The 26739-nt window shown below is 45.9% G+C and overlaps 1 protein-coding gene across 2 annotated transcripts in view; it reads left to right on the top strand.

Moving 5' to 3' along the window:
* The first annotated feature begins 279 nt into the window (after positions 1-279).
* The window catches only part of NFE2L3 (NFE2 like bZIP transcription factor 3), a 35027-nt gene continuing 8567 nt past the window's right edge, over positions 280-26739 (top strand). Inside the window, exons 1-2 of one of the 2 annotated variants that reach the window (XM_008960031.4) lie at positions 280-1168; positions 26118-26297. In XM_008960031.4, coding sequence (XP_008958279.2) covers positions 599-1168; positions 26118-26297 — 750 coding nt within the window. In that variant the 5' untranslated portion in view covers positions 280-598. The remainder of the gene's footprint in view (positions 1169-26117; positions 26298-26739) is intronic. The other variant, XM_034963828.3, reaches the window with a different exon arrangement.

Below are 26739 nucleotides of genomic sequence, written 5' to 3' on the forward strand. Positions count from 1 at the left end.
CAGTCACTCTCCGCCCAGTCTACACATCCTGTCCCTTCCCACCCAGCTACCCACCACCTAGCCCTCCACCCCAACTCCCGCCCTTGGCTTTCAGCAAGGATGGCCCAGCTCACGGCCACAGGGTGGCAAGGGGCCACTTGGTGCCCAGAACAACTTCTGCTCCCAGAAAACCTTGCGTTCCCCGGACATAAAGAGGCTTTGAGCTCGGGGAGTCCCGCCCCGCGCGGCCCCTCCCACGGGCGCGGGCCCCGGGCGGCAGGGGGCGTGTTCCCGTCGGCTGCGCCCGCGGCCGGGGGCGGAGTTTGGCCACCGCGCCGGGCTGCGGGCGGCTGGGCGAACGGGCTCGGCGCTCAGGTGGCTCCTCTTTCGCTTCTCCCGATCCCCGGCGGTGCCAGGCACGGTGCTGGCTGCCGAGGGAACGCCTTTGTGCCCGGTGCTGGGAACCCGCGACGGCCGCCGCGCGCCCCGGTCCATTGTTTCGCTTATCTGGGTTCCAGGCAGGTGCGGGCGGCGCGCGGGGTCCGCACGTGTCACCCCGGCGGCTGCTGCGCCGGGACCCGCGGGCGCCGGCAGGGGCGTTCCCGGGCGCGCGGCGGCGATGAAGCACCTGAAGCGGTGGTGGTCGGCCGGCGGCGGCCTCCTGCACCTCACCCTCCTGCTGAGCTTGGCGGGGCTCCGCGTAGACCTAGATCTTTACCTGCTGCTGCCGCCGCCCAGCCTGCTCCAGGACGAGCTGCTATTCCTGGGCGGCCCGGCCAGCTCCGCCTACGCGCTCAGCCCCTTCTCGGCCTCGGGAGGGTGGGGGCGCGCGGGCCACTTGCACCCCAAGGGCCGGGAGCTGGACCCTGCCGCGCCGCCCGAGGGCCAGCTGCTCCGGGAGGTGCGCGCGCTCGGGGTCCCCTTCGTCCCTCGCACCAGCGTGGATGCGTGGCTGGTGCACAGCGTGGCTGCCGGGAGCGCGGACGAGGCCCACGGGCTGCTCGGCGCCGCCGCCGCCTCGTCCACCGGAGGAGCCGGCGCCAGCGTGGACGGCGGTAGCCAGGCTGTGCAGGGGGGCGGCGGGGACCCCCGAGCGGCTCGGAGTGGCCCCTTGGACGCCGGGGAAGAGGAGAAGGCACCCGCGGAACCGACGGCTCAGGTGCCGGACGCTGGCGGATGTGCGAGCGAGGTAGGTGCAGAGCGGGAAGCGAGCGAAGTGCGGCGTCTACGCCGCCCGGAGCCCCCGAGGCTTGTGTCGGATCTGGGCAGGGGCCACTCTCGCTGTGTCCTGGCACCCTTAGCCCCTGGGCTTTGCGGGTTCGCAGATGCTGCTGCTCTGATTCCGAATGAAGGGCTGCTAGTGCTGTCGCTGTGGTTTTTAGGTGTTTAAGGAAGAAGTGGACAAAATCATCCGTTTGGTTATAGAGAACACCTTTCCCTGTGTTTGATGGCTGGCAAGAGTAGTTCGGGGATGGGGAGGGGAGAAGCAATGCCCACTGTCTTCGCTCAGTACCTCATGTACACTGGGATGTCGTTCTCTGGGACCCGTGCCCGACCTGGACGATGTGAAGGAGGCCGTGACCTCTGGGAGGATGCACGTTTTTAAGAACGACTCTCCCGGCCTAACGCAAGGGCCTTCGCCCTCATGTCAACCCAATTGCTGTTCGTTTTTGCTGCTTCCCTGGATTAAGGAGCCATGGTCAGGGTCTATTCAGAGGCCAGCCGGCAGGCGGTCCCCCTGTGACCTAACCATCCCCTGCACCTAGCAATCCTCCTTCCTGGAATTTGTGTAACCTCTTATTAGCATAAAGAAAACAGGTACCTTGACAGTCACTTAGTGACTAACAAGTTCCCTTTGGTTTATGGGTCCAAACCCTTCTCTGGCTTAACTTCTTTCTGAAACCAAGTTTACCAAGATCTGTTGCTTGAAATATCTGGTGCTCCCCGTGGAACGTTTGAGTTCAGTCTAACGACACTTTAACACCAGTTTCCACAAAACCACTTTACCCAAAGTTCCTTCCAGGGGACTTTTAAAATTCTGTCTTGGCTCAAACTTTAGTGTTTGCTACTGGTATCGATCAACCAGTGGTGATCAACTAATGTTCTTCGGGTGTTGTTTTTGTGGGGCGCATTCTTATGCAAAATGGGAATTGGGGTTAAACTGGTTTGTTTGTTGCTCTTCAGAATTGCCGTTTGTGTAGGCAGTTGCCAGACAAGCTTCTCCACCCTCCTGGAGGGGTCATTGTGTGGAAGTGCTCGGTGATTCACTGTTATGCAGATCTGAGTCCTTCCTCTTCCTGGGGACCGGAACCAATGGGGTGGGGGCCGGTGAGAGTCTTGGAGGGATCCTTCTGTGTTCAGGATATACTGTGGGAGGTTCTTCCCCGCTCACTCATCCAATCTGGACCCCATGGGGTCTGTCTCACCTAAGTGCTCTGCCCTCTAATAAGTGAGTACTTGCTGCACTACCACCATTCCTGGTTCTGTAACACAGAGTTGAAACCTAGTGCTGGATGCTGTACCAGATGGCACTCTGCCACCCACACCCGAATGCCAACCTGTGTGCAAAGTGCACAGGGACCTGGAGGGAGAAGAGAGGAAGCTGTTCAGTCCTCGGAAACTTCCCTCCCGGCATCACCTGGGAGACAAAGTGGCCTTCCCTTGGCTGTTTTTTTGTTTGTTTTGTTTTAAAGACAGGGTCTTGCTCTGTTGCCCAGGCTGGAGTGCAAAGGTGCAATGACGACTCACTGCAGCCTCAACCTCCCCGGCTCCAGCAATCCTTCCACTTCAGTCTCCCAGGTAGCTAGGAGAACTGGCGTGCACCACCATACTGGCTGATTTTTTGTAGAGACAGGTCTCGCTATGTTGCCTAGGCTGGTCTCGAACTCCTTGGCTCAAGTACCCATCCCATCTCAGCCTCCCAAAGTGCTGGGTTTACAGGCATGAGCCACCATGGGTGGCCTAGACTGGCAGGCCTGCCTTGGAGGCATTTTTTGAGCCTAGGCCAGGCAAACCACTGTGGAGGCTCTGAATCCAGCTTTCCTAGGGGAGAGAGTGAAGTTCCCCGAGAACCATTCTCCTGGCAGTGCCTTCCTGGCTGGGCTGGCATGTGTGCACCATGTTCACTGCTGGGATGACCTGGTTACATTCAATCAATCTGGCAAAAATCAGCTGTCCAGCTCCTTACAGTTGTCACGGCCAGTTCACTTTTGTTGCCTTTTACATCAACCTTGTGTGGTGCACTGGCCAGGCACCCTTATATACAATTTGTACTTAAGAAAAATAGGGCTGAGTGTGGTGGCTCACACCTGTTATCTCAGCACTTTGGGAGGCTGAGGCAGGCAGATCACTTGAGGTCAGGAGTTCGAGACCAGACTGGGCAACATGGTGAACCCCATCTTTACTAAAAATACAAAAATTAGTTGGGCGTGATTACACATGCCTGTAGTCCCAGCTACTCGGGAGGCTGAGGCACGAGAATCACTTGAATCTGGGAGGCGGAGGTTGCAGTGAGCCGAGATTGTGCCACTGAACTCCAGCCTGGGTGACAGAGTGAGACTCTGTCTCCAAAAGAAAAAAAATGAAGAAGAAGAAGAAGAAAACTAGAAGCCTAGGTTAGGGATTTGGCTAAAGCCACATGTCAGTGCCAAAAGAGAGACCAGAGCCTGAGTCTCTTGACTCTCAGACTGGCACATTAATTAAGTACCTACACTGTACTCAAGCTCTTGGGACATCTCAGTGCATCTGGGATGGGGTGACTCAGCCTCCCACTGCCCAGGCTAATCACTCTCCAGTGCTAGATTGTGCCATTCATAATGAAGAGGTTGCAATTTGGAACCATGACTTTGGGGAGAAAATGGGCTGGAAAAACAACACTGGTCTTTGCAGTCAGCTAGACCTGGGTTTGGGAGTATCAACTGCTAGTATGCCCTCCCATAAGCTGCTTGAATCACTCCAAGCCTCAGTGTCTCATGTCAAGTGGGAGAGGAATGTGTAGTCCAGAGGGAGGTGTGCTGATTAAGTGGGAAAAGCCCATGGGAAGAGCAGCATGGTGCCTGGATTGTACCTGCGCTCTTCTGCCCTCCGTCCTTAACCCACCCTCCTTCACCTGTCCCCACTCACTGGATTCCTTTTGGCTTGTCTGCATATCTAGTTTGGTTGGTTATTGAAGAAGTGGGATATGCTAGACCCAGACTGCCTGGTTTTGAATCCCAGCTCTACCACATCTGTGACCTTGGACAAGTTGCTTATCCTTTCTGTGCTTCATTCTGTGTGCATTCCCATGCACAATGGGAATCAGAAGGGGCTTACCTCAGAGGGTTGATGTGAGAATTAAAAAGTTCATTCCATGTAAAGGGCTTAGAACTTGCCTGTCACTTAAGTGCTTAGTAAATGTTAGCTACTGTTAACTTCAAAGAGACGAAGTGCTTTGTCCCATAGGAACATAATTTTTAATTTTAAAAAATAGATAATTCCGGTGGCTTACATTTGAGTTGCAGGAGTTTTATAGTATAATTTTCCATAATTTATGTACATATGCAAAAATATTTTGGAGTAGGGGATTTTCCAAGTATCAAAAGGAGTACTGTTTTGGTTTCACTTCTTACTGGGGCTTATCATGATCTGAAAACTGACTCTGGAATTCCCCAGGGCTGACACGCTTCCCTTCATAACCACAGTCATTCACAACGGATGAAGCATGCATTCTTCCAAGTAACACACAGGTTAAACAAAGAAATGAACAGTTTTTGTAGAATTGAATGTGTAAACGTATGGAACAGCTGCCTACAGCCAGCTTCAGTATTTCAGAGAGCTGTTGCCACTTTGAAACTGAGAGGGCTTGTAGTCATTTTGATGTGGTTTCCTATCCTGGTACAGAGACCCTCTGCTGGGTGAGGGGTCTGGTAAGACCTCTTGATTAACTGCCTGAAGAAACTGTTGGGCTGGGCCGGGTGTGGTGGCTCACACCTGTAATCCCAACACTGTGGGAGGCCGAGGCAGGAGGATTACGAGGTCAAGACATCGAGACCATCCTAGCTAACACGGTGAAACCCCGTCTCTACTAAAAATACTAAAAATTAGCCGGGCACGGTGGCACGTGCCTGTAGTCCCAGCTACTCGGGAGCCTGAGGCAAGAGACTCGCTTGAACCTGGGAGGCGGAGGTTGCAGTGAGCCGAGATTGCTCTACTGCACTCCAGCCTGGGTGACAAAGCGAGACTCTATCTCAAAAGAAAAAAAAAGAAAAGAAACTGTTGGGCTGGTTTCTTCAGGGCACAGAGAGAATCTGATCCAGTCAATATTTAATTTTTTTTGAGACAGGGTCACTTTGCCTCCCAGGCTGGAGTATAGTAGTACCATCACAGCTCACTGCTGCCTCAACCTCCTGGGCTCAAACGATTCTCCCACCTCAGCCTCCCAAGTAGCTGGGACTACAGACGCGCACCACTGCTTCTGGCTAATTTTTTTTTTTTTTTTTAATAGAAATAAGGTCTCTCTGTGTTGCCCAGGCTGGTCTCAAACTCCTGGGCTCAAGTACAGGCATGAGCTACTGCACCCGGCCTCAATATTTAATTCTAAGAGTAAAGGAAAGAGAAAGAAGGTCCTCGATTGTTAAAGTAAAAATTGTTTTTCATTTCAGAATAAAAAATAGTCCCTAACTCCTGGGCAATTGGACAAGAGATGAAATTTCAGACATTTGCCTGTTTTTAACTCACAGCTATGTTATGGAAATAGTCTTATAATTACTTACATTGCGTTTATGACAAGCGTTCACAGTGGGATTTTCATTTTGTTTACTAAAGGAAGTTGTAAAGGTGCACTATTGTCTTTGTATGGGAAAGGATGTCATAAGTTACTGTATGAATTTGCTAGGGCTGCCATAACAAATACCACAGACTGGGTGGCTTAAACAGAAATTTATTCTCTAACACTTCTGGAGGCAAGAAGTCCAAGATCACGGTGTCAGCAGATTGGCCCTTCAGCGGGCTGTGAGGGAGAAAGTGTTCTACAGCTCTCTCCTGCCTTTTGGTGGTTTGCTGGCAATCTTTGGCATTCCTTGGTTTCTTCTCCATCACCTGAGCTCTGCCTTCATCTTCACATGGCATTCTCCCTATGTGCATGTCTGTATCCAAATTTCCCTTTTTTGTTGTTGGGGTTTTTTTGTTTTGTTTTGTTTTTTATTTTTGAGATGGAATCTTGCTCTGTCTCCCAGGCTGGAATTCAATGGCGCAATCTCGGCTCACTGCAACTTCTGCCTCCCAGGATCCAGCGATTCTCCTGCCTCAGCCTCCCAAGTAGCTGAGATTACAGGCGCCTGCCACCACGCCCAGCTAATTTTTTAATTTTTGTAGAGACGAGGGTTTTGCCATGTTACCCAGGCTGGCCAGATTTCCCTTTTTATAAGGACATCAGTCAGTCATTGGATAAGGGTCTACCTTCCTTCCTATCTTAACTTACCTAGTTACATCTGCAATGGACCCAGTTTCCAAAGTATGGGGGTTAGGAGTTCAACATGAATTTTGGGGACACAGTTCAATCTATAACAATCACCATCTTCCTTCCATCAATTCTTGGGGTGTTCAGCTTGCTTATGATTAAAAGCTAACTGAGCTGTTTCTGAAAGCAGCTGGTCTATATGGAGGATCATTTGCACAGGACTTGGTGTGTGCTCCTGAGAAAATCTGGGGTTTTGCTGGCTTGATGTGCAACCCTGGGGAAGCTTGGCTCAAACCATCTTTTTCCAGTCAGTATTTCCCCTCCATTAGTAGGTTACAGAGAAATCATCTTTGCCAAGTCTCTTGTATCATTCTCCTTCTTTCCATGACCCCTACTTCTCAACCCACAGTGGGAAATGAGCATGCAGGGCCCAAGCCCTGACTTGAGGCAGGCTGGTCTAGGGGTCTTGTGTGCTGGCCCTGGAGTCAGACCAGCTGGGGAAGATCCCAGTGCCACACTGGCTGTGTGATCTGGGGCACACTTCTTAAGTGCTCTGAGCCTTGGTTCCCTTATCCGTAAAATGGAATAGTAAGAGCACCTTAGGGAAGTGGTGGTGAGGATTGAATGAAATAGTGCAAGTTGAGCAGGGTTGATACACTATTAATAATTCAGGTGGGGCTTGTACCGCTTCTTCCCCAATTTACTCCCGTCCATTGTGTTGTCAGGTGCAGGTTTCCAAAGCACACCTTGGTTCGTCTCTCTGCGTTTTGTGGGATGCCTCCTCTAGCTCGCCATTGCCTACTTATTCAGTATTTTGTCATTCAGGGCTGCCCTTGTGGCTTATGTGACCCAGCCCCCAGCTGCTCTTGCTGGGCCTCTCCATGTAGCCTTCTTTCCAGGAGAAAACTTTCTTCATCCCTTTCCCCAACAACCCTATGATCTCCTGCCCTTTAGTCTGTTCTTACCTTTGCCCGGAATGCCTTCCTTTCATTCCTCTCAAGTCTTTTATGGTTAAATTCTCAAACTCAGCTCAACCATCACCTCATCCATAAAACATTTCCTGTTCTTCCCTTTGAGCCCTATTGCACTCTGTAACATTTCTTCTATAGGACTTGGCATCCTCTCCTTTGAGCTGCAGTGGCTGGAATGTGGAGACTGGGTCTTGGCTTTCACCTGAAATAGCACCCAGGGACAGGGTTAGGAGCAGAGGTCAGTTCAGCCAGTGTCTGTCTGTTGAGCACTTACCATTCATGACATTGTGTTTGCAGAACTTCAAAGATACCACGGGTGTGAAGGTGTCTTGGGTCCTTCAAGGCCCGAGTCTCAACTAGAAAGTAGGTCAGATCTGAAATCCTGATGGGCCATCTGACTATTTAATGCCAACTGTCTGAGTGGATGAGGGCAGTGGAAAGCAGACTTTCAGGCTAGCATTATAATTAATCAAATGGCGAAACTTGGGATTGCCTAATATAGCAAGTTAGTGACCTTGCTAGGAATAGAACAGGTCACTGTTCTTAAGCACTGAGTAAACCATACCTTCTGCTCACTATAAAACTTCAAAGGTAGAAACAAAAGTCTGTCTCGTTCATGGCAGCCTTGTGATAGGAAGAGTTTATTCTTAAAATCTTGTTGCTTTTTTTTTTTTTTTTTGAGATATAGGGTCTTGCTCTGTCACCCAGGCTGGAGTGCAGTGGTGCAGTCATATCTTACTGCAGCCTCAACCTTCTGGGCACAAGCCATCCTCCTGCCTTAGTCTCCCAAGTGGCTGGGACCACAAGCATGCACCACTGCACCTGGCTAATTTTTTAAAAATTTGTTTGCAGAGACAAGGTCTTGCCATGCTGCTTAGGCTGCTCTCAAACTCCTGGGCTCAAGCTATCCTCCTGCCTCTCCTCCTAAAGTGCTGGGATTACAGGTGTGAGCCACCGCACCCGGCTGGATCTATGTTAATATTCAAATACAATTCCAGGCAGCTGAAGCCTGCCTAGGCTGAGGTGCATCCCTGAGTTGTTTTTGGTGGAGTTGCAGATGGTGGTTGGCAGAATGTGGGCAAGTCACAGAGGCAAGACGTGATCTTTTGAAATTGGGGAGAACTGGGTTCCTGTCTTTATCTGTCAGAGTTCTCCAGAAAAACAGAATGAGTAGAATGTGAATAAATAAATACACATATACACACAGATTTATTTCAAGGAATTGGATGATATAATTGGGAAGGCTGGCAAATTCAAACTCTCTAGGGCACCCAGAAACTCTGGAAGCTCCGCAGGAGCTGCGATGCTACAGGCTTCAGGGAGAATTTCTTGTTTATCAAGGAAACCTCAGTTTTGCTCTTAAAGCTCTCCAATTAATTGGATGAGACCCACCCAGATTATTGAAGATAATCTCCTTTACTTAAAGTCAGCTGGTTGATTGTAGATGCTAACCACATGTACAGAATACCTTCAGAGCAACACACAGGTTAGCACTTAATAGAATGACTTAAGAACAATAGCCTAGCTCCTTGACATTTAAAACTGACCATCACGCCATCCAGCTCCACCTCTTCCTGGGAAACCATGATTTCCAAATTGGTAAACGGAGAAAATTAACATCTTTCTTGAAGAGTTCTTGTGAGGATTAAATGACACTGTATGTTTAAGGGCTGGTACAGTTCCTGGCATAATAATAGATCGTCAACAGATGATTCGCTTTTATTGCTTCTGAGCTCCAGGTCAAACCTCCAGGACACCCCTTGTCTTCCAGAGGAAATTGCCAAAGACTGGAATCCACTTCAGCATGAAAGGAACCCTTACCTCCCCAAGGGGGAGGTCATACTGGAAATGGTTGAATGAATTGGGGCAGTTCCATGTTGAGAAGATCAGACTGAGGAAGGATCATGATCACCAACTTCAAATATTTGAAGAGCTGTTATGTGAAAGAGGCCTTGGACTTGTTGAGGAGGCAGAACTCTAAATGCCAACTGAAGTTCTGCTAAAGCTCAACCGCAGGAAGAACTTAATTTCTTAGCTTCTCTCTCTCTTTCTTTTTTTTGTCCTTACCTTTCTTTAGAGTTTCTCCAAGGGTCTAAGGGCAATCCAGTGACAAAATGAGAGCCTCCTGGGGCACTAGTTAAAATGCAGATTGCCAGGCCCACCCATCTACCACCAGGCTGAATGAATACCTCTGGAGTTTTCCAGACCCCCAGGTGGTTCTTGTGCCATCCCAAGCTTAAGGTCCTCTGCCTTGACGCTCCTCCCGCAGGGCTCCTCAGTGTCCAGCAATACCTGAATGGAAGGAGTGTCTGGCTGAAAGCCCTTCTATGAATTTAAGGCTCAGAGCAGTTAAACAACTGGGCCAAAGTGACCAGGTACTTAAAAGTCAAAGCCCAATTTCCCTAGCTCCTTTTATTATTTTCTAATATATTCTAAAGAACATCTCTCTGGATGGGGGTGGAGGTAGGTTGGGGAATGGGGATCTAGCATGCAAAAACAATGAATGCAGAATTAGCTTGCACATAAGTGCAGTTTAAAATTCATGCTTAATGCCAGGCGCAGTGGCTCTTGCCTGTAATCCCAGCACTTTGGGAGGCCAAGACAGGAAGATCACTTGAGGTCAGGAGTTTGAGACCAGCCTGGCCAACATGGCAAAACCCCGTCTCTACTAAAAATACAAAAATTAGCTGGGCATGTTGGCACACACATGTAATCCCAGCTACTTGGGAGGCTGAGGCACGAGAATCGCTTGAACCCGGGAGGTGGAGGTTGCAGTGAGCCGAGATCACGCCACTGCACTCCAGCCTGGGTGACAGAGCTGGACTCCATCTCAAAAAAAAAAAAAAAATTCGTTCTTCAGTTCTAGAACAGGCAAAGCTGAGCTAAAAATATTAGCGGGGAGAACTTTCTGAAAAGTTCTGTATCGTGGTTGGGGTGTCAGTTTACATGGGTGCCTCCATTTGTCAAAGTGTGCACCTAAGGTTTCTGCATTTCTGCGTGTATAAATCCTACCTAAAAACTGTTAAAGAAGAATTGAGTGGGGAGGGGTGAAGGTATTGATGATAAGAGTGCTGATCATTGTTGAAACTGGGTAATAGTTACATGGAAAGTGCACTGTATAATCATACAGTGATTCTGTATTCTGTTTACGTATGTTTGAAATTTTCCATAATAAGGAAAAATACAAAAAACATCATGTATTTTGAGGACCAGTTGGCCTATTCTGCCTGCTGGGATAATTTAACACTAAATAAATGAATCATAAATGATACTCTTTACTGCCGCCCCCATGGAACATGGGCCTCTTATGTCTTAGCTTCAGCTACCTAGTGGATATCTGCCAAGTTTTTCAGCTGTTTCTCTGCCTTCTCCAGGGGACTTTAGAAGTACGTTTAGACTATTTCTTTTTTTTTTTTTTTTTTTTTTTTGAGACAGGGTCTAACTCTGTTGCCCAGGCTGGAGTGCAGTGCCATAATCAGGGCTCACTGCAGCCTTGACCTCCCAGGCTCAGGTGATCCTCCCACCTCAGCCTACTGAGTACCTGGGATTACAGGTGCGCACCACTACACCTGGCTGATTTCTGGTATTTTTGTAGTGATGGGTTTCACCATGTTGCCCAGGGTGGTCTCAAACTCCTGGGCTCAAATGATCCACCTGCCTTGGCCTCCCAAAGTGCTGGGATTATAGGTCCATATCACATTTTATTATGGAAAATATCAAGCATTTATTACTAGTGGAGAAACTGGAGGTGGATAATGCCCCCCTCCCCATCATGTTGCTTCAACAGTTACCAATTCATGGCCGGTCGTGTTTCATCTTTAACTCCTGCCCTCTCTGTCCGCCCCTCTATTCTTTTGAAACAAATCCCAGACATTTCTTAGCAAGGAGAAGAGAAAAACCAAGCATTGTTCCTTTCTTACTCTTCCACTACCTCCATTAACTCAAAACCTTCTGTAACTATTTCAGTATATATCCCCAAATCATAAGGACTCTTCTAAACATAACCACAATGCCGTTAGCACACCTAAAAGAAATTCACAAGGATTCTTTTTTGTTTTTTTGAAACGGAGTTTTGCTCTTGTTGCCCAGGCTGGGGTGCGATGGCACGATCTCAGCTCACTGCAACCTCCACCTCCCGGGTTCAAGCAATTCTCCTGCCTCAGCCTCCCAAGTAGCTAAGATTACAAGCGTGCGCTACCAAGCCCAGCTAATTTTTGTATTTTTAGTAGAGACGGGATTTCACCACGTTGACCAGGCTGGTCTTGAACTCCTGACCTCAGGTGATCTGCCCGCCTCAGCCTCCCAAAGTGCTGGGATTACAGGCGTGAGCTACCACACCCAGCCAGGATTCTTTATTTATTTATTTAATTATACTTTAAGTTTTAGGGTACATGTGCACAACTTGCAGGTTTGTTACATATGTATACATGTGCCATGTTGGTGTGCTGCACCCATTAACTTGTCATTTACATTAGGTATATCTCCTAATGCTATCCCTTCCTCCTCCCCCGACCCCACAACAGGCCCCAGTGTGTGATGTTCCCCTTCCTGTGTCCATGTGTTCTCATTGTTCAACTCCCACTTATGAGTGAGAACATGCAGTGTGTGGTTTTCTGTTCTTGTGTTAGTTTGCTGAGAATGATGGTTTGCAGCTTCATCCATGTCCCTACAAAGGACATGAACTCATCATTTTTTATGGCTGCGTAGTATTGCATGTTGTATATGTGCCACATTTTCTTAATCCAGTCTATCATTGTTGGACATTTGGGTTGGTTCCAAGTCTTTGCTATTGTGAATAGTGCCACAATAAACATACGTGTGCATGTGTCTTTATAGCAGCATGATGTATAATCCTTTGGGTATATACCCAGTAATGGGATGGCTAGGTCAAATGGTATTTCTAGTTCTAGATCCCTGAGGAATTGCCACACTGACTTCCACAATGGTTGAAATAGTTTACAGTCCCATCAACAGTGTAAAAGTGTTCCTATTTCTCCACATCCTCTCCAGCACCTGTTGTTTCCTGACTTTTTAATGATCACCATTCTAACTGGTGTGAGATGGTATCTCATTGTGGTTTTGATTTGTATTTCTCTGATGGCCAGTGATGATGAGCATTTTTTCATGTGTTTTTTGGCTGCATAAATGTCTTCTTTTAAGAAGTGTCTGTTCATATCCTTTGCCCACTTGTTGATGGGGTTGTTTGTTTTTTTCTTGTAAATTTGTTGGAGTTCTTTGTAGATTCTGGATATTAGCCCTTTGTCAGATGAGTAGATTGCAAAAATTTTCCCCCATTTTGTAGGTTGCCTGTTCACTCTGATGGTAGTTTCTTTTGCTGTGCAGAAGCTCTTTAGTTCAATTAGATCCCATTTGTCAATTCTGGCTTTTGTTGCCATTGCTTTTGGTGTTTTAGACATGAAGTCCTTGCCCATGCCTATGTCCTGAATGGTATTGCCTAGGTTTTCTTCTAGGGTTTTTATGGTTTTAGGTCTAACATTTAAGTCTTTAATCCATCTTGAATTAATTTTTGTATAAGGTGTAAGGAAAGGATACAGTTTCAGCTTTCTACATATGGCTAGCCAGTTTTCCCAGCACCATTTATTAAATAGGGAATCCTTTCCCCATTGCTTGTTTTTGCCAGGTTTGTCAAAGATCAGATAGTTGCAGATATGTGGCATTATTTCTGAGGGCTCTGTTCTGTTCCATTGGTCTATATCTCTGTTTTGGTACCAGTACCATGCTGTTTTGGTTACTGTAGCCTTGTAGTATAGTTTGAAGTCAGGTAGCGTGATGCCTCCAGCTTTGTTCCTTTGGCTTAGGATTGACTTGGTAATGCGGGCTCTTTTTTGGTTCCATATGAACTTTAAAGTAGTTTTTTCCAATTCTGTGAAGAAAGTCATTGGTAGCTTGATGGGGATGGCATTGAATCTATACATTACCTTGGGCAATATGGCCATTTTCACGATATTGATTCTTCCTACCCATGAGCATGGAATGTTCTTCCATTTGTTTGTATCCTCTTTTATTTCGTTGAGCAGTGGTTTGTAGTTCTCCTTGAAGAGGTCCTTCACATCCCTTGTAAGTTGGATTCCTATGTATTTTATTCTCTTTGAAGCAACTGTGAATGGGAGTTCACTCATGATTTGGCTCTCTGTTTGTCTGTTATTGGTGTATAAGAATGCTTGTGATTTTTGCACATTGATTTTGTATCCTGAGACTTTGCTGAAGTTGCTTATCAGCTTAAGGAGATTTTGGGCTGAGACAATGGGGTTTTCTAGATATACAATCATGTCGTCTGCAAACAGGGACAATTTGACTTCCTCTTTTCCTAATTGAATACCCTTTATTTCCTTCTCCTGCCTAATTGCCCTGGCCAGAACTTCCAACACTATGTTGAATAGGAGTGGTGAGAGAAGGCATACCTGTCTTGTGCCAGTTTTCAAAGGGAATGCTTCCAGTTTTTGCCCATTCAGTATGATATTGGCTGTGGGTTTGTCATAGATAGCTTTTATTAGTTTGAGATACGTCCCATCAATACCTAATTTATTGAGAGTTTTTAGCATGAAGTGTTGTTGAATTTTGTCAAAGCTGGCTAGGATTCTTTAATAATCATCACATATCTAGTCACTGTTCAAATTTCCTGTTATCTCATGAATAATTTTTCATAGTTGGTTTGTTTGAATCACAATCCGACAAGATCCATACCTTGCATTGTATCCAGCTGTTTTTGCATGATAAAGTAATATTCAAGCAGACAGGTGCTTTACTGGATTTGTATGCAGTCAGCTTCTGCCAGCACTGCTGTTGTAATCTGTGTGATGCAGTGTGAAGCAAGTGGGTGGGGCGGGGGGAAAGAATTCACCCTGGATGGCTCAAAGGAAGAGACTTAAATGAATGACTTCTTACAGCCATGTGGTCAGGGGCAGACAGGGACGTTGGAGTGCCCAGAGGCTCCCGGTGAGAAGGGATGGAAGGAATTGCTGGAACCCAGGATGAGGGGCTGTCATCGTGGATCATGGAGGAAATGCTCTGACCTCCCCCTTGGCTATACCTGTGTTCTGCTCTAGCCTTCCCCTGGTGAACCCAGCTGGAAGCCAGCCAGCACAGGAGCCCTAGAGTTTCTCAGGGACACACATGGACCTGGAGGGGCAAACAAGAACCAGTACTGTGGCCAAGAGCTGGCTGTGAAATAAAAATGCCTGCCGCCAAATCCTGGTTCTGTCATTTACTAGCTGTGTGACTTAAGGCAAGCTGTTTAACCTCTCTGTGTCTCAGTTTCCTCCTCTGTAATAACAATACCTACCTTACAGGGATGCCGAGCAGCTTCAATGAGATAATGTACATAGGGCCTGGCCTACAGCCAGTGCTCAATCAACACAAGCTGGAATTATTACAAACCACTATTAAAAACCACCCAGGCCAAACAGGACACAGTCTCTCTTTATCTGGCTCCATGTTTCTCTCTAGCCCTGATGACTCTAGCTTGCCTTCAGCCTAGAGACAGGCCTCAGAGTGCTTTGGCCTTACCACTCTCCCTCTGACGTCATCCTTCTCATAGGCACCACACTGTTCTTTGTCTTTGAAGGTTCTTCCAACCCTAGAGGTAAAAGCAGGTCTCCATCCCTCCTCCTCCAGATGAATAAATGAAAGGCCTAGCTAAAGCAGTCGAGGCTGTTCACAAAGGGTATTTTCAGGGGCAAACCCTCTACCACATGACTCAGATCCCAGTACAGCATAAGCGGCACACTTGCCAGTAGACATGGGCTTCAGAGACTTTGCAAGGAGAAAAGAAAAGGCCAGCTTTGCTCCTTTCTTCCCCTTTCCACTACATTACTGATTCAGAAAACCTTTGCGCAAGACTCTTCTGCTCTGCTCCTTACCCGGGTGGCAAAGGTGAATGGCTGGAGGGCAGGTATCATGTTTACAGCCAGTAGGAAAGAAAAGACCCATATAATTTGTGATTTTAGATAGAACAGGATAAGTGCCATAAGAGAAAACCTAGAAGACATGGGATTTTAGAGACAGGAGCACCCAGTTTTGGTTAAAGGGCCCAAACTGAGAACATTCTGGATCCTCACAGAGCACAGATGGGTCAGTTACCAGCCAGAGGGATGTGGTAGGGCAGGCCTTTCCAGCAGGTGCCAGTTCTGTACAAGTCAGTAGGTGTTTAGTTGTGACTAAGGGCCCCAGCTCACAAGTTTACGATAGCTTCCTGTGTGGCAGGTGTGAAAATGTACTTTTTTTTTTTTAATTGTCCCAGCCCCACAAGGGTAAAAGTCACCTGCTCACAAATGAAAAGTAACTTAATGATGGGTTTAACTTGTCTATTCTTTAAATAAAGAGCATGAACTATAAACCTCAAGACTACGCAACAGAACTAGTAAAACATACTCTGTATCTCAGCTCCATGTCATTGAGTTGAGAAGAAAAACAGAAAAAGAAAGCAGAGATAATAATTACTGGCTACTAGGGCTAGCTGGTTTTGCTTTCTCTTGAAATCCGGATTGAGTTATTGGCAGTTAATCATTAATTGCAAATCTTCAGAATCAAAAAGCAGTAGCAAGGAGTAATTCATGTTTATATAGCAGCTTACACATATGAAGGGGCTATTTTTAAAATGAATATCTGATTTTTTAATTTTTTAATTATTTTTAATTTTTTATTTCCAAACAGGTGGTGTGTGCTTACATGAGTGAGTTCTTTAGTGGCGATTTGTGAGATTTTGGTGCACCCGTCACCCAAGTAGTATACACTGAACCCAATTTGTAGTCTTTTATCCCTCACCCCCCTCTCTCCCTTCCTGCCTCCCCCCAAGTCCTTGAAATCCATTGTGTCATTCTTGTCTTTTTTTTTCTTTTTTTTTTTGAGACAGAGTCATACTCTGTCACCCAGACTGGAGTGCAATGGTGTGATCTCGGCTCACTGCAACCTCCACCTCCTGGGTTCAAGTTATTTTCCTGCCTCAGCCTCCCAAATAGCTGGGACTACAGGCACACGCCACCACACCTGGCTAATTTTTGTATTTTAAGTAGAGACAGGGTTTCACCATGTTGCCCAGGCTGGTCTCAAACTCCTGACCTCAGGTGATCCACCTGCCTCAGCCTCCCAAAATGGTGGGATTATAGGCGTGAGCCACTGTGCCCGGACATTCTTGTCATTCTTATGCCTTTGTATCCTCATAGCTTAGCTCCCATTTATGAGTGAGAACATACCAAACATGTTTGGTTTTCTCTTCCTGAGTTACTTCACTTAGAATAATAGTCTCCATTTCCATCCAGGTTGCTGTGAATGCCATTAATTCGTTCTTTTTTATGGCTGAGTAGTATTCCATCATATATATATTATATGATTATATACATATAATATAGAGATTATATATAATATATATAATCTATATATAGAGAGATTATAGATATATTTCTATCTCACAATTTCTTTATCCACTCATTGATGGGCATTTGTGCTGATACTACATTTTTGGAATTGCGAATTGTGCTGCTATAAACATGCGTATGCAAGTATCTTTTTTGTATAATGACTTCATTTCCTCTGGGTAGATACCCAGTAGTGGGATTGCTGGATCAAATGGTAGTTCTACTCTTAGTTCTTTAAGGAATCTCCGTACTGTTTTCCATAGTGGTTTACATTCCCACCAGCAGGGGAGAAGTGTTCCTGAAGGGGCTGTTTTCAACTAATTCCTTAAAATATGAATTAGATATTATCTTCTCATTTCACACATGGGGAAACTGAGGGTCAAAGAGGTTTAGCAACTGGCCCAATGTTACCCAGCTACTGGGTAGGATAGGTCTTTTTACTCAGCTGTTTTGAACTTGGGACCTCCTAGCCACTAGGCTATTTTGGGCTTTGCAGACTGCACATTATATTACACTTGATTCTAGCCAAAAGGCCAAGAAGCAATTGCAAATTATATTACAAATTCCATAGGCCTTTTTTACTTTGTAAATATTACAGTAGTAAATCCTCCACTCCTCCCTGCCTTGAGATTCTCCCTCTCTCTCCCTCAAGGTAGAATAATTGCTAACTGTTACAAGTTGGGTTCTCTGGGAAGCAGACTCTGAGACTGCCTTTAGTGTGAAGGAGGTTTATTAGGGGGAGCCATTGGGATCAATAACTGGAGACAGGCAGGATTAGACAGAAGCAGAAGTCGAACTGTGATGCAGGCTGGCAGAACCCAGCACCTGGGCTGACATGGATGCATCAGACTTGTCCCACATTGGGCCAAGATGGCCTTGTCTGTTTACCCTCGCCTGACAGGTCATGGGATGTGGGCACACTGGGATGGGTGTGACCTTAGGGGAGGCGACTCTTGGCTGCTGGAGGCTGGCTGCCCACAGGTATGTGGGAATAGCCACAAGTCCTCCTTTGAAGGGGACCTGGGCTGCACATCTCCACATGCATCCCACTAGCCCTGGAGGAAATGCTTCCTCTAATTTATCACTTACAATGCTTGTTGTGTTTATTATATTTGCTTCACAATAGGCTCTCAAGAAAGAAAAGTTGAATGAATACAGGAAGGACCATCTAAGAAGATACTTATTCAATACCTAAGTCTGTGCAGGTTGAAGTATTTTTCTTCCCTCAGTCTGTGGAATTCAGTCTGCCATCCAGATTCTTGAGAGTGGCCGGGCGTGGTGGCTCACGCCTGTAATCCCAGCCCTTTGGGAGGCTGAGGTGGGAGGACTGCTTGAGCCCAGAAGTTCAAGACCAGCCTGGGCAACATGGCGAGACCCCGTCTCTACCAAAAAAAAAAAAAAAAAAAAAAAATGCTTCTTAAGAGCTATGCAGTCTCTTCTTCCCCTTCTTAAGAGCTATGCAGTCTCTTCTTCCCCTGTGGCCTCAGGTGGGTCACCATATGGGATAGTCCTGGTTTATGCTTGTTGCCCAGCCTAATTGTTAATAGTACCCTCTTACCCTCTCAAAAGTGGATGGGTTTGGTGATAAATTATACGGTCACTTATTCATAGACCTTTGGAGTGTCAGAGCTGGAAGGGGCCCTCTAAGGAAACCAGGTTTTCAAGACTGATGTGACATGGCCCCCAGGTCTTGGTGTCTTCCTCTCCCTACCCGGCTAAAGAAGAAATATCCACTGTAGCCACTACCTTCCTTCCCTTGGCTCTTTCAGTTGCTCATCTTTAAGAGCAGGCAGGCACTCTAACATTTCGAATCTGTCCCCACCTCAGTCCAGAGTTGTGCCCCTACTATCTTCATATTCACCCCTCGTTTCCTATGTACGCTGATACCTGCAAGACTGTCCTGCTAATGAGCTGTGTTTCTCACCTTTTAATTAGCAAATATTAAGAAACAAACCCAAGGTAGGTGGGGTGTGAGGAAATGGGTTTGCTCACATACCAGATGGCAGTGTAGGTTGGAACACCCTTTTTGGATGTCTGTTGGTATATCCCATGAAATAAGTTTAAAAAGTTGTCAGAATAGTTTCTTCAGAAAAACAAAAAACTCCTGGCACAGACAGAATTCAAGGGGATTTCTTTCAAATATTCCAAGTATAAGGAATTCCATTGTTAAATAAAACTTCCCAATTCTTTTTTCAAAACCAGGATAACAATGATACCAAGGCCTAAAAAAGCACATCAAAGAAGACCCTGACTCGCTCTTGGCCTGCATGACTCAGTCCTTTTGGAAGGCTGAGTGGAGAGGATCACTTGAGCCTAGAAGTTTTGAAACCAGCCTGGGCAAAACAGCAAGACCCTTATCTCTACAAAAAGTAAACATTAGCCAGGCATGGTGGCATGTTTCTGTAGTCCCAGCTACTGGGGAAGCTGAGAGGTGAGAGGATCACTTGAGCCCAAGAGTTTGAGGCTGCAGTAAGCCATGATCACCAGTTTTCATCTATCAGATTGGCACTTTTATCCATTGTTGGTAGGAATTATAATTGGCACAAACTTTTTTGAAGGGCTTTTCAGTAGAATCCATCAAATAAAAAACACACATATCCATTGACCCAGCATAAATTCCAGGAATGTATCCTACTTGCACACGTGTGCAAAGAAGTATGGATGAGGAGATTTTAATATCTAAGAAAAGATTAGAAACAACTATGCACCATTAAGAAGCCAGTTAGGCTGGGCGTGGTGGTTCATGCCTGTAATCCCAGTACTTTGGGAGGCTGGCAGGTGGATCACCTGAAGTCAGGAGTTTGAGACCAACTTGTTCAACATGGTGAAACCTCGTTTCTACTAAAAATACAAAAATTATCTGGGTGTGGTGGCAGGCACCTGTAATCCCAGCTACTCGGGAGGCTGAGGCAGGAGAATCGCTGGAACCCTGCAGGTGGAGGTTGCGGTGAGCTGAGATCGCGCCATTGCACTCCAGCCTGGGCAACAAGATCAAAACTCCTTCTGAAAAGAAAAAAAAAAAGCCAGTTAAATAAACTATGGTAAGAGGCAAATGAGTATACCGTTTGGATATTATCTATGCCTTGAATTCCTTTGTCTCGACCTTTTTTCACATAGCTAGCTAGCTCTTTCACTTACCATAACTTGCAGTTATTTCATTAGCTCACTTGTATTTTTGGTTCCCTCTCTCTTTAGAATGTGAGATCTGGCCAGGAGTGATGACCCACACCTATAATCCCAGTGTTTTGGGAGGCCAAGGAGGAAGAATTGTTTGACTAGCCTGGGCAACATAGCAAGACCCCATCTCTACAGAAAAAACAAAAATAGAATGTAAGATGTGAAGGGGGCAGGGTCTGATTGTATTTTTTACTGTCGTATTCCCAGCACTAGTGTTGTATTTGATACTCAATTTAAAATGACTGACTGTATCTCAAATACAAGTCATCCTTATTGGTGAAGCATTCTCATTAAATTCATCAGCAACAATATCAGGTATCACCATTATTATTTAGCATTATTTGGGAAGCATAGCTAAAGCAATTAGATAAGAAAATGAAATAAGAAATTTAAATGTTAGAAGAGTTGAAAATATTAAAGTTTATATGTCTATACCCTTGGGGGCAAAATACAAATAAACAGAAAATTTAATGGGAGAAATTCTGGGCTAACCCTTTGCTGTTGCCTTAGCCAAAGTGATTTTGCTATGTAGGCATTTTTAGGTGAACCTTTTAGCTAAATATAATTTCAAACTTTTAAAAATGGCATATATATACCCTTTACCCAGATTTACCTATTTATGTCTTGCCTCATTTAGCTATATTAATAACGATGTCTCTCTGTATACATATGTGAATTGAAACCATTGCATCCCTCATCACCCAGATACTTATTAGTGTATATTTCCTAAGAACAGTGATTTTCTTTTCTATACCCAGTTATCAAATCAGGACATTTAATCTGAATGTAAGGCTACTATCTAATCTACAGTCCATTTTCAGAATCTGTCAGTATGTATTTGCCGAGTCTCTTTAGTCACCTGTAATGTGGAAACACTCCTCTCTCAGTGTTTCTTCACCTTTAGATTGTTGAAGGGCATCAATCAGTTAGTTTGTAAAAATGACCCCCAATGTTGATTTATCTGATGTTTCCTCAATGATTAGATTGAGATTATGAATTTTTGGTGAGAAAATCACAGAAATGGTATTGTGTCCTCCATATCAGGAGACCACGATGTTGGTTTAACTTCGTATTTTGATGATAGAGTTGACCATTTGATTTAGATGGTGTCTGCCAGATTTCTCCTGTAGTGTTATTATTTTTCTTTTTGTAATTAACAAGTAATCTGCAGAGCGATACTTTGAGACTATTTAAGTATCTTATTTCTCATAAAATTTTCACTCCTTAAATTAAGCATCCATTGATGGTTTTCTAATTCATCATTCTCCTTTTTGTATTCTATTATTTGTATTCTACTATAAGAAAGATTTCCTTTTTCCTTCATTTATTTGTTTATATTTGAGTGCACTCCTTGATTCTTTTATTCAACTCATTTTATTCAATGAGTTATGATCCATTATTATATTATACCTAATTTTGGCTTCCTGTAGTGTGAATTTTGATCATATAGAATTTCTCTGCCTCCAGTCCTTCTCTTCCTGAGTTTTCAGACAAGACATCTTACATACCTTTGTTACCAATTCATTACGCTCAAAAAGTTTCCCCTACAAAAAAAGCCTTCCCAGACTAAAGTTTGCTTGATCAATTTCTCTATGGGCTTGATCTATATCAACCACTTGTTTCCCCGTTATTATTTGTGTAATATAGGTGATATTCTTGTGTTTGCATGTTTGTGTGTGTCCATGTGTGTTGTATTAATGCACATATTACAGATTGAGGGGACTTTGCTTCATGGTTCTAAAATACATCATTTGATTTCGAGATTAGAAGTTTCTCTCTCTACCACTAGCAAGTTTTTAAACAAAGTTAGCTGCCTCGGGTATCCAAAGTTTTTAATTTAATTATATTCAGATTTAACAACCACAAAAAACCTTACCTTGGCAAAAGATGAGAGGTAAAAAGTGATCAGTCACCTTTTCTTCCTTCCCCAGATTTATACAGGAATCAGTATTGTTGCAGGAAAGAACAATCTATCAGAAGTAAGATCTCTATCAAAGTCTTAGGATATTGTGTCTAAGAGTTCAGCTATTCAACAAATATGTAGCAAGGGTCTGTTATGTGCCAGAATCTGGGTTACGAAGTGGCCAACAGCAGGAACCAAGCAGACAGAGCCCTTGCCTTCAAAAAACTAGCATTCTAGTAGGACAAACAGCAAACAAATAAACATGGTAATATATCAGCTGGTGCTAAATGCTATGGAGAAAAAATAAAGCAAGATAAGGGAAAAAGATTTTGATGTAGTTTTTTATATAGAGAGATTAAGAAAGAAAACTGAGATGCTAAATATTTGAAGAGACCTGGGGTCAGGAGGATAAGAGGGTTGAGAGAGCTTACAGGCAGAAAGGGCTGCAAATACAAGGGCTGTGAAGTGGGAGAGTGCTTGGTGGACCTGAGAACTGAGCCTTGGGACATTGCTATGTTTAGATATCAAGGGGATGAAGAATCAGCAAAGCAGAAGAAGTTCTTGATGAGGTAGGAGAATAGAGAGGTACTTGGATGCCAGGTGAAGAAGCTGTTTCCAGGAGGAGATGGTAACGAAGTCAAATTTTGCTGATGGGTGAAGAGAAAATACACTGAGTACAGATACTCTTTGGAGGTTTTTGCTGTCAAGGGGAGCAAAAAATGGGATGGAATCTGAAGACCAGTGTGGGACCAAGGGAGGGGTTTTTAAAGGTGGGGGTATTCGTGTATGATAGTAGGCTGATGGGAATTGTCCAGTAGATGAGAAAGAACTGTTGATGCAGAAGAGAGGGGAGAGTAGCGGGAGCAATATCTTGAGCACATGAGCAGGGTTGTAACGGAATGTGCAAAGGGAGAGACTGATTGAGCTAGGACTAAACATCATCTACAGTGTCTAGAGGGAAGGCACAGTGTCAGAGTTAGGCACAATCAGACAGAGAAGCCAGTAAACCAAGTGGACCAGCAGAACATCAGCCTCCTTTTTTCTTATCTTGCCTTGATTTTTATCCTTTCTTCTGGCATCTGTAAATTTCCATTTCTTCAACCTTCACTTAAAAATGTTTTTCTGTGGTTTGGTGGGAAAAGGATGTGCCAGTGTGTCCTGTTCCTGGAAGAAACAGAAATTGTGAAAAAGTTTGACAAGCTTTAATGTTATAGGGAAAAAATACATCCAGAGAGCTTTTAACATGATAGTTGAAACTATCTGAATATGCAGTACACTCTAATGGTAACCATATTTGAATGCTTAGAAGAATTCTCTAGCCTTTTAATTATTTAGGTCTCCTTATTTATAAAGTAAATTAAGGTAGAAGGACTTATCTGGGTAAATAAGTATAGATCTGTGGAGATGTTTTACATTTATCATTTTCCTGATTATAAAAGGAATATGGCGGGGCGTGGTGGCTCATGCCTGTAATCCCAGCACTTTGGGAGGCTGAGGCAGACGGATCATGAGGTCAGGAGATTGAGACCATCCTGGCTAACACGGTGAAACCCCGTCTCTACTAAAAATACCAAAAAAAAAAAAAAAAAAAAATAGCTGGGCGTGGTGGCAGGCGCCTGTAGTCCCAGCTACTCGGGAGGCTGAGGCAGGAGAATGGTGTGAACCCGGGAGGCGGAGCCTGCCGTGAGCCGAGATCTCGCCACTGCCCTCCACCCTGGGCGACAGAGTGAGACTCAAAAAAATAAATAAATAAAGCAATATGTGTTTGTTGTAAAATATTCACAGTTATAGACACGTATAAAGTGAAGTAAACTCTTTCCCACCCTGTTGCCAACCTTCAGAGAGAACCAGAATTAATAGTTTATAATAATAGTTTCCGCCAGGTGCGGTGGCTCATGCCTGTAATCCCAGCACTTTGGGAGGCCGAGGCGGGCGGATCACGAGGTCAGGAGATCGAGACCATCCTGGCTAACATGGTGAAACCCTGTGTCTACTAAAAATACAATAAAAATTAGCTGGGTGTGGTGCCGGGCGCCTGTAGTCCCAGTTACTGGGGAGGCTGAGGCAGGAGAATGGCGTGAACCCGGGAGGCCGAGCTTGTAGTGAGCCAAGATCATGCCACTGCACTCCAGCCTGGGCGACAGAGCAAGACTCTGTCAAAAAAAAAAAAAATAAGTTTCCATATTTGATCAGTGTTTGCTTCCAACTTAGCTGTTTGATCAATTTTTTCTTTTTTTTTTTTTTTAGTATTTATTGATCATTCTTGGGTGTTTCTTGGAGAGGGGGATGTGGCAGGGTCATAGGATAATAGTGGAGAGAAGGTCAGCAGATAAACACGTGAACAAAGGTCTCTGGTTTTCCTAGGCAGAGGTCCCTGGGGCCTTCTGCAGTGTTTGTGTCCCTGGGTACTTGAGATTAGGGAGCGGTGATGACTCTTAATGAGCATGCTGCCTTCAAGCATCTGTTTAACAAAGCACATCTTGCACCGCCCTTAATCCATTTAACCCTGAGTTGACACAGCACATGTTTCAGAGAGCAGGGGGTTGGAAGTAAGGTTATAGATTAACAGCATCCCAAGGCAGAAGAATTTTTCTTAGTACAGAACAAAATGGAGTCTCCTGTGTCTACTTCTTTCTACACAGACACAGTAACAATCTGATCTCTCGTTCTTTTCCCCACATTTCCCCCTTTTCTTTTTGACAAAACCGCCATCATCATCATGGCCCGTTCTCGATGGTCACTGTCTCTTCGGAGCTGTTGGGTACACCTGCAGAAAGGCTGTCACTTCACACTTGGAAGATTGCACAGCAGCCAGGCAGAGGCGCTCCTCACTTCCCAGACGGGGCAGCCAGCAGAGGCACTCCTCACTTCCTAGACGGGGTGGCCAGGCAGAGACGCTCCTCACTTCCCAGACGGGGCGGCCGGGCAGAGGGCGCTCCTCACATCCCAGACGGGGCGGCCGGGCAGAGGCGCTCCTCACATCCCAGACGGGGTGGCCAGGCAGAGGCGCTCCTCACATCCCAGATGATGGGCGGCCGGGCAGAGGCGCTCCTTACATCCCAGACAATGGGCAGCCGGGCAGAGGCACTCCTCACCTCCCAGACGGGGCAGCCGGGCAGAGGTGCTCCTCACATCCCAGATGATGGGCGGCCAGGCAGAGATGCTCCTCACTTCCTAGACGGGGTGGCAGCTGGGCAGAGGGGCTCCTCACATCCCAGACGATGGGCGGCCGGGCAGAGGCGCTCCTCACATCCCAGACGATGGGCGGCCGGGCAGAGGTGCTCCTCACATCCCAGACGATGGGCGGCCAGGCAGAGGCGCTCCTCACATCCCAGACGATGGGCGGCCGGGCAGAGACGCTCCTCACATCCCAGACGATGGGCGGCCGGGCAGAGACGCTCCTCACATCCCAGACGATGGGCGGCCGGGCAGAGGCGCTCCTCACATCCCAGACGGGGCGGCCGGGCAGAGGGGCTCCTTACATCCCAGATGATGGGTGGCCAGGCAGAGATGCTCCTCACTTCCTAGACGGGGTGGCGGCCGGGCAGAAGCTGTAATTTTAGCACTTTGGGAGGCCAAGGCAGGCAGCTGGGAGGTGGAGGTTGTAGCGAGCCGAGATCATGCCACTGCACTCCAGCCTGGGCAACATTGAGCATTGAGTGAGTGAGACTCCCTCTGCAATCCCAGCACCTCGGGAGGCCGAGGCGGGCAGATCACTCGAGGTCAGGAGCTGGAGACCAGCCCGGCCAACACGGCGAAACCCCGTCTCCACCAAAAATACAAAAACCAGTCAGGCATGGCGGCGCGTGCCTGCAATCCCAGGCACTGGGCGGGCCGAGGCAGTACAATCACCGGAGCCCGAGGCAGGGAGGTTGCAGCGAGCCGAGATCACGGCAGTAGAGTCCAGGCTCAGCAATGGAGGGAGACCGTCGAAAGGAGGGAAGGAGGGAGGAAGGAAGGAAGGAATCAATTTTCAACAGAAAACTAAAACTGCCTGCTGGCAACATTAATTTCCAAATCTAATCTAACTCATGAGTATTTTAAATTCAGGGGCTTTATAAGTGCATGTTAATTTAAATTGCACAGATTAGAACAGCCTGTCTCAGGACAGGATGTAAAACTGACCTTTGTTTCTGAATTAAATGTTTCTTTGATACTGAAATAATGAAATGCCAGTCTTAGCTTTTGACTTGTGGGTTTTCATGGTCCCTGAACAACAAGCACAATGCAGTTTTAAAGACTGTTTGCTTATTTGATGAAATTTCGTACTTTTATAGGAGAATGAGGTACTAACAGAAAAGCACGAAGCTGTGGATCATAGTTCCCAGCATGAGGAAAATGAAGAAAGGGTGTCGGCCCAGAAGGAGAACTCACTTCAGCAGAATAATGATGATGAAAACAAAATAGCAGAGAAACCTGACTGCGAGGCAGAAAAGACCACTGAATGTAGAAATGAGGTAAGCCTGTCAGAATATTCAAGCCTTGCCATTTTGGTTTTAATGTAGATTTTGTGGCATTGACAGTTTGTGTCAAGAATGAGCATGTAAAACAGTATGCTCTCCTATTAACAAATATATGAAAATACCTATGTCTTTAAGTTATGGGAGTAGTAATTTGATTTATAAATGAATTAGCCCATACAATTGTTTTCTCTGGTTAAACTCAAGATTTTGTGTGTATGTGCACATGCCCCCTTCCAGGATCTTGCTAGCAGGTTTTGCTAGTTATGTTTGCCAAGGCAAGTGATGAAGAAATGGTGAACCTAGGAGTCCTCAACCAGCCACATGAACAGGTAGCCAGGCTGGCCTAGTCCAGGAGAGCAAGCCGAGGACCAACCCTACAGCCAGTCACCCATGATGTCAGCTAAGGCTTGGGCTGAAATCTTTGTTCAGTCTCCTG

The sequence above is a fragment of the Pan paniscus genome, chromosome 6 (genome assembly GCF_029289425.2).
Source record: "Pan paniscus chromosome 6, NHGRI_mPanPan1-v2.0_pri, whole genome shotgun sequence".
NCBI classification, from domain to species: Eukaryota; Metazoa; Chordata; class Mammalia; order Primates; family Hominidae; genus Pan; species Pan paniscus.